The sequence below is a fragment of the Neodothiora populina genome (genome assembly GCF_041146345.1).
Source record: "Neodothiora populina strain CPC 39397 chromosome Unknown canker_contig_16, whole genome shotgun sequence".
Classification (NCBI taxonomy): domain Eukaryota; kingdom Fungi; phylum Ascomycota; class Dothideomycetes; order Dothideales; family Dothioraceae; genus Neodothiora; species Neodothiora populina.
This window is the reverse complement of record NW_027191409.1, coordinates 1,058,905-1,064,904: the sequence shown is the minus strand read 5'-3', so window position 1 is coordinate 1,064,904 and position 6,000 is coordinate 1,058,905. Positions and strand designations below refer to the sequence as shown.

Sequence of the window (6,000 nt, the reverse complement as noted above, 5' to 3'; positions counted from 1 at the left end):
AGCGCGCATGCATCCCGGACTCATATCTTAGTCATGAGCTACGGCGTTTACGCCATCCATAAAGCTATATGCGGCATCCTTTGTGGAGGTAGGCATACCAGGGTACCACAAGTCACTCGAGGCTGACTGTGATTATCCCGAGAGTCATCGCATACAATAATGTCTATGACACAGACGTTTCATGCTGATTCAAATCACTTTGAGACCCATCAACTTTTTATAGTTTTAAGATAGGGGCCATAGCGCGAACATTGTTGCTTCATATAGAAATAATGAACCTGGGACAAGACGTGTTTGTACAAGTTTGGTACAGTACTCTTTCTGCTCCGCGATCGACCCCAGATTATTGCTGGAACTCGGTAACGAGGGTCCTGGTGTCGTTGACCCATAGTCAATTCATCTGCTACCTATGTTAAGCATTGATCATGTTGACGAAATCAATGGCGTCTTTCTGGTCAAAAATAGACCGTATGACTTTGTCATGAAAGTTTGTATGTAAGGTACAGTACATCACTACCAGTGGGAGTAGCCATTTTTATAGCTTGTACCTCCCTACCTTACCTAGGTAGCTTAGCGGCTGACTCTATCGGCAGCACACTCTTGTTCAACCTCAATAAACTGCGGCGAGACTTCGATACCAGCTTCTACATAGAGAAATACAAAGTCATGCATTCGACTGTACAAAAACTCGTTGCAATATTCTCTTGTGGAAGGGTCAAGGCGCTATAAGGTGAGACTGATGATCATCCCATAGCTTGTCTCCGCCCTTGTTACTACCTCCTCATTGGCATAGACCTATGGGACGTACGTAGCATTGAAAATGATAAATCGAGAAATCATAAATCTGACAAGCATAATTTTGCGCGTCGACTAAATGACAATACTTAATGGATAATGGTGCTGTGATGTTCCCTCCTGTATGTCTTACTATATTTCGTGACAAAAACGGAACAATGAAGACAAAAACCGGGTATCGTCGCGTAGCATAAAATGCTAGAAAGATGAAGGACCAAAAGACACTCCGAGGAAGGCAATAAAACAAAACTTTTACCATAAGTCGACAAGAGCAGTGTTGATATTGTTGGAGTAGCTTTCAGGATATGACCCATATTAATGGCCACCAAGCCCAAAAAAGCCGACCAAGAATTGAGCTACGAGTCGTGACTTGTAGCTGTGATCGATAGTGGAAGGAATGTTCCAATCTTTTCGCATGAGCAAATTCATTCCTGAAACAGTTAGCAAATTTACCGAACAGATCAAATGCAGAGATCACTTACGGTGGCTTTGGCTAAGGTCGACAAGACTATGCACAAAACCTCTCTCGGCCTGACTTTCGGGCTTGGTTTGCCAATCATCAATTTGAGCTTGATGTCGTCTTTGGCGACTGTATTTGCAATGGAATAGTTTGACTAGAAAGTCGAATGCCCTGTCAATCTCTCGGCAGTCCTGCTTTGCATGCTCGAACTCATATGCCGAGTCACCACCGTTTCGTTGTCGATCTCCATCTGCGCGTAAAACACGCGTATGTTGCATCTCCTCCTCACAGAGTGCAAGCGCAAGCATGATTACAAAGGAGGAAATCCACCTGCGCTCTTTCTCTTTTCCTTTGCCAGATCTTAAGATTCCGTGATAACGGGACAATAAGTCTTCGTAGTATTTCTTCTGCAATGACGAAAAGAACGACTTTAGTTGACGATTCGCCACTTTTGGAGAAGTATATGACCCATAACTCGAGGGATCATTATAGCAGCTCAACTGGGAGATCACTTCAGCTTTGGAGCTTTCTTCGAGAATGACGTGATGCAGCATTATGTCGGTTGTGAGGATGCTTCTAAACGCCATCGAAAGATCCTTCCTCAGAACGTTATCCTATGATCCTATGTCAGATCTGCTGCTTGAAAACCTTCGGCCCGCGGCACCTACCATAGAATTCGCAGCCAATCCTCGAAAGAGCGTACACAAGAGTCTAAACATATCCTTGCGAAAGGGATCATCGTCTTGGTCCTCACAGTAGGTCTTCTCGAAGGCGTCAAGATGGTTTTCTATGATGCGATCGAGAAATTTCTCATAGTGTTTGTATTCTTCGTGCCGATTCAGAGTTTTGATCGCAAGCGGCGGCGATAGCTTCGTGACACTGGTCCTTTTCCCATTCTCGTCCTGTACCCACTGTAACTGCGCAACTACGTCAGCTTGGCGAGGTACGAACTCATGCATGACCAATAGCAGCGGTGGTCCGTAACCGATAGTAAGGTGGACCTCGATTCCGCGGCCACTATGACCATCGACCCACTGGTTCATGCTTGTCTTCAGGAAGTCCTGTATAGCTTCATGGCGATGTATGTTCGTCATCTTATTTGGTAGAAAAGAATCCGCCAAGTCTGTCAAAGGCTGGCGAGTACAGGGCAGAGGGTGTGACGGACCCTGTGCGTTAAGCCTGTCAGAACACCTTTTACATGTGTCACCAGTATTGTCGCATTGAATTCGCTGGAGCGCGCATATCCAACACGCACCCTTCTGTCTCATTGCGCTTGCTTGGGTCCTTTTTGCCGCGGGCAGCCCACCTTTCCTGCCGCCATATCTAGGCCGCTGTTGGGTGGCAAGATTCATCTGCAGATTGCGAGGCTCTCGCGACTGTGATTGATCTTCCCGAGGTCTGATTGCGTGTGCTAATGATCGTACACTTCCTCGCCCACGAGATGAGTGTGTTGCGATGCGAGACACAGGCTGAAGGTCCCTGACTCGCAATGGCTGTTCATGTAGACCTAGCAACGATTGTGGAGGACTGTTCTGTGCGAGGGATGCATATTGCATCCTATACGCAGTCCATGGAGCCTCATTTGCTGGAGTGATGAGACTCTGAATCCCCAGCATGTGCTCGTTGACAGCTTCACCTCCATGATTCGATGTGTTCTCTATCATGACTTCAGGCGTGAGCGATAAAGTTGTATTCCATGGTGGTATCCCATACGCCAGTGGCACACTAGTGTCGTAGACTGGTGCAGGGAATGATGGGCTTAGACCTGAGGTCCATGGTTCAATCTGCGGATTTGATTCCGAACTGTTGAACCGAGTATCCCCAAAGTCAAGGGAGCGAACATGATAGGTGGTCGGTATTGCGGAATATATAATGGGGTCCCCAAGATCCTCCACAGGCTGATAGCCATAGGATGCTTGATGGTCGATCTCAACGATGTCAAATGGCGTTGAGTAAGATGATTCATCCAGCTGGAGAGTTGATGGGAGACTCGGACTTCCGTCAAGCAAGGTACAAGCACCTTGCATAACTTGGGGGATGTCCCCACCAAAGTGAGCATGATCTGCATAGGCAGAATTTCCTGGCGGTGTAATAGTCGCTATTTGGTCTGGAGTCGCCTGTTCATCAGAGTGCCTTATGCTGTTGACGTTTAAAAAACTATCGTCGGCAGCTACACCCTGCGAAATGGAAGCGGACTCATTTTCGACGTGCTCCCAAGAAGAAGACGCAGTAGGGATACTTATCGCGTCCCAGTTGACCAAGTTGTTGTACTCATCGTCCATCAACTCCCAAGTGCTCTCCATGACTCTTGTTGTGATAATGACGTCTGAGACGATACGATGACTCGACAGAGTGATTATCTAGCATGCCAAGCGTATGTAGATATGCTCACTAGCAGAGACAGACCTTTTTAGGAGATCGCAAAGGATTCAGGACCAACAAGGTCAGGAATGGAGAGCGGGACGATGCCAATCCTACAAGTATATCCACACAGACTCGCCTCGGCTGATTTCGGTCCCCTAAAACCAAGAAGCACTTACCTTAATCTATTTGACAGCTCATGCAGGTCGATCTTGAAATATATTGCTTACCTCAGATAGCACAGTAGCATACTGCTAACGAGGTAGCATCCTGAGAGCTTGCTATATCTGTAATGCTCGCCCTGCTCTGCTCAACGTCTTTGTCTCCGCATATTCGTGCTTCCAAGCTGTCGCGGTCTACTCTGCATGTGCGGCGTACGCTAAAATCTCACAATCTGACATCTTACTACACGAGCTTTGAGCTCAACTACTGTACATTGCTCTTTATCGAAAGATATATGACCGAGGGGATCATTAGTCGTACCGGCAACTGTTGGCGGATATTAGCTTTTGATCTTATCTCCGGCCCCACGAATCTACCTGACCTTGTACTCTTCCATCGCACGAAGTCGAAGCTTACACGACAAGTGAAGTCACTCATACGCAGTCTAGAGGTGGTCAGCGAACTCTAAACTCAAAATTAAACAACAGTGGCTCATAGTGGACAAGGTTTAGTACCTGTCAACGGTTTTAAAGCTTCAGATGTAAGCCGGAGCTCTGGAGGTAAGACGTAGCTCTCAAGGCCGAAAGCCACACTGTAATCATTTTCCATCTTATAAGAGCCATCTCTCGACGGTAGGTAGAGCTGCTTCTTATTTGATTTCTTTCTCCTCACGTTCAGACCAAGACCACGAGCTGCTTCAACAGTAAACCTTTACTATGTCTTCAAAATTCCCATCAACTTGCAAGGCGGTTGTAATCGAGAAGGTTGGCGCACCTTACACCATCAAAGATGTTCCTGTCGAAGAACCAAAAGAAGGCGAGGTTCTGATCAAGGTCGAGGCATGCGGTGTGTGCCACTCTGACTCTTTTGTCCAACAAGGTGCCTTTGGGCCGATGGTCACCTTTCCAATCACACCCGGCCATGAAGTGATTGGCAAGATTGTTGCTGTACCTTCAACAGAGAAAAGGTGGAAGGTCGGTGACCGTGTTGGCGGCGCCTGGTAGGACAAATGTATAAGCTTTTACAACCATATATTGATACTTGGGCAGGCATGGTGGTCACGACGGCATCTGCAAGGCATGCAACAGAGGCATGTTCCAGATGTGTGACAACGAAGCGGTCAACGGTGTCACCCGCAACGGCGGATGTATGTGAAATGAAGGATTATCCGCCTGCTTAAGCATGTACTGATTTCGTGTTCCAGATGCTGAATATTGCACTCTTCGCACTGAAGCGGCAGTTCAGATCCCTACAGATGTTCCGGCTGCTGACTATGCCCCTCTTCTCTGCGCGGGAGTGACCGTGTTCAATGGTATGCGCAAGATGAACATCACACAGGGTGATACAGTTGCTATCCAAGGACTTGGAGGCTTGGGCCATCTGTAAGTGGATTCACCCGGACCCTTCAGTCAGATGTTGATTTCCTCCAAGGGCTCTCCAGTACTCCCGCCGTATGGGATACCGCACCGTTGCCATATCCACCTCTGATAAGAAGAAGGATTTTGCAACAAAGCTCGGTGCAAATGACTACATTGACACAAGTAAAGAGGATGCTGCCGAGGCCCTGCAGAAAATTGGAGGTGCTGCTCTCGTCGTCATCACTGCGCCAAACCCAGAAGTAATGGGACCCATGATCAACGGTTGCGCCGCTGGCGGAAAGCTTCTGATTCTTGCCCGTAAGTACATCATTTTCTAGAGCAGCATGCGTCGATAGACCACTAACACTTGCTACCATGCAGCTGTTGGCGAGATCCCTATCAACACTATTCCTATGATCACCAAGAACATCAGTGTTCATGGTTGGCCCTCTGGCCACGCACTAGACTCCGTCGAGGCCATCGTAAGTATCTTCTGCATCCATCTCGGTATCAAGTAATATCACTAAAAGCCTCTGGCAGAACTTCGCTCAGCACCTCGACGTCAAGTGTATGGTCGAGACCTTCCCACTGGCAAAGGTACAGGACGCAGTGGAGCACATGCTCTCCGGCAAAGCCAGATTCCGCAGTGTTCTGGTCATGGAATAAATTATCAGTAGAGTCTGGGACTTGTTGCCATGAGCGTATCTCATTTGGTCGAGCAAAGCTCCAATTAGCTGGACGCACAGTGCTTTGTGCGGAATATTGGAACTTCATAGCATCAAAAATTTGGAATATTGATGTTGTTTCAACTACGCTAAGCAGAAATGATTTGATAAAGTGTTGCCATGCAATCTCCATGATTCA

General features: G+C 47.4%; 2 protein-coding genes across 3 annotated transcripts; one reads left to right on the top strand and one right to left on the bottom strand.

Annotated features, from left to right (window-relative positions):
* Positions 1–1,110: 1,110 nt before the first annotated feature.
* AAFC00_003693 (uncharacterized protein) lies at positions 1,111–2,349 on the bottom strand (the record flags this gene model as incomplete). Of its 2 annotated transcripts, none has more annotated exons than XM_069347757.1 (3): positions 1,111–1,226; positions 1,278–1,869; positions 1,924–2,349. In XM_069347757.1, the coding sequence occupies 3 exons, from the start codon at positions 2,347–2,349 to the stop codon at positions 1,111–1,113; spliced, it is 1,134 nt and encodes a 377-aa protein (XP_069201029.1). The 2 variants fall into 2 exon arrangements, with proteins under 2 accessions (XP_069201029.1, XP_069201030.1); XM_069343205.1 differs by having other exon boundaries at positions 1,924–2,298.
* Positions 2,350–4,494: 2,145 nt separating this feature from the next.
* AAFC00_003692 (uncharacterized protein) lies at positions 4,495–5,802 on the top strand (the record flags this gene model as incomplete). The annotated part of the gene is made up of 6 exons (XM_069343204.1): positions 4,495–4,778; positions 4,828–4,925; positions 4,983–5,160; positions 5,210–5,454; positions 5,518–5,618; positions 5,677–5,802. 6 exons carry the CDS (start codon positions 4,495–4,497, stop codon positions 5,800–5,802), a joined length of 1,032 nt encoding a protein of 343 aa, XP_069201028.1.
* Between the last annotated feature and the right edge of the window lie 198 nt (positions 5,803–6,000).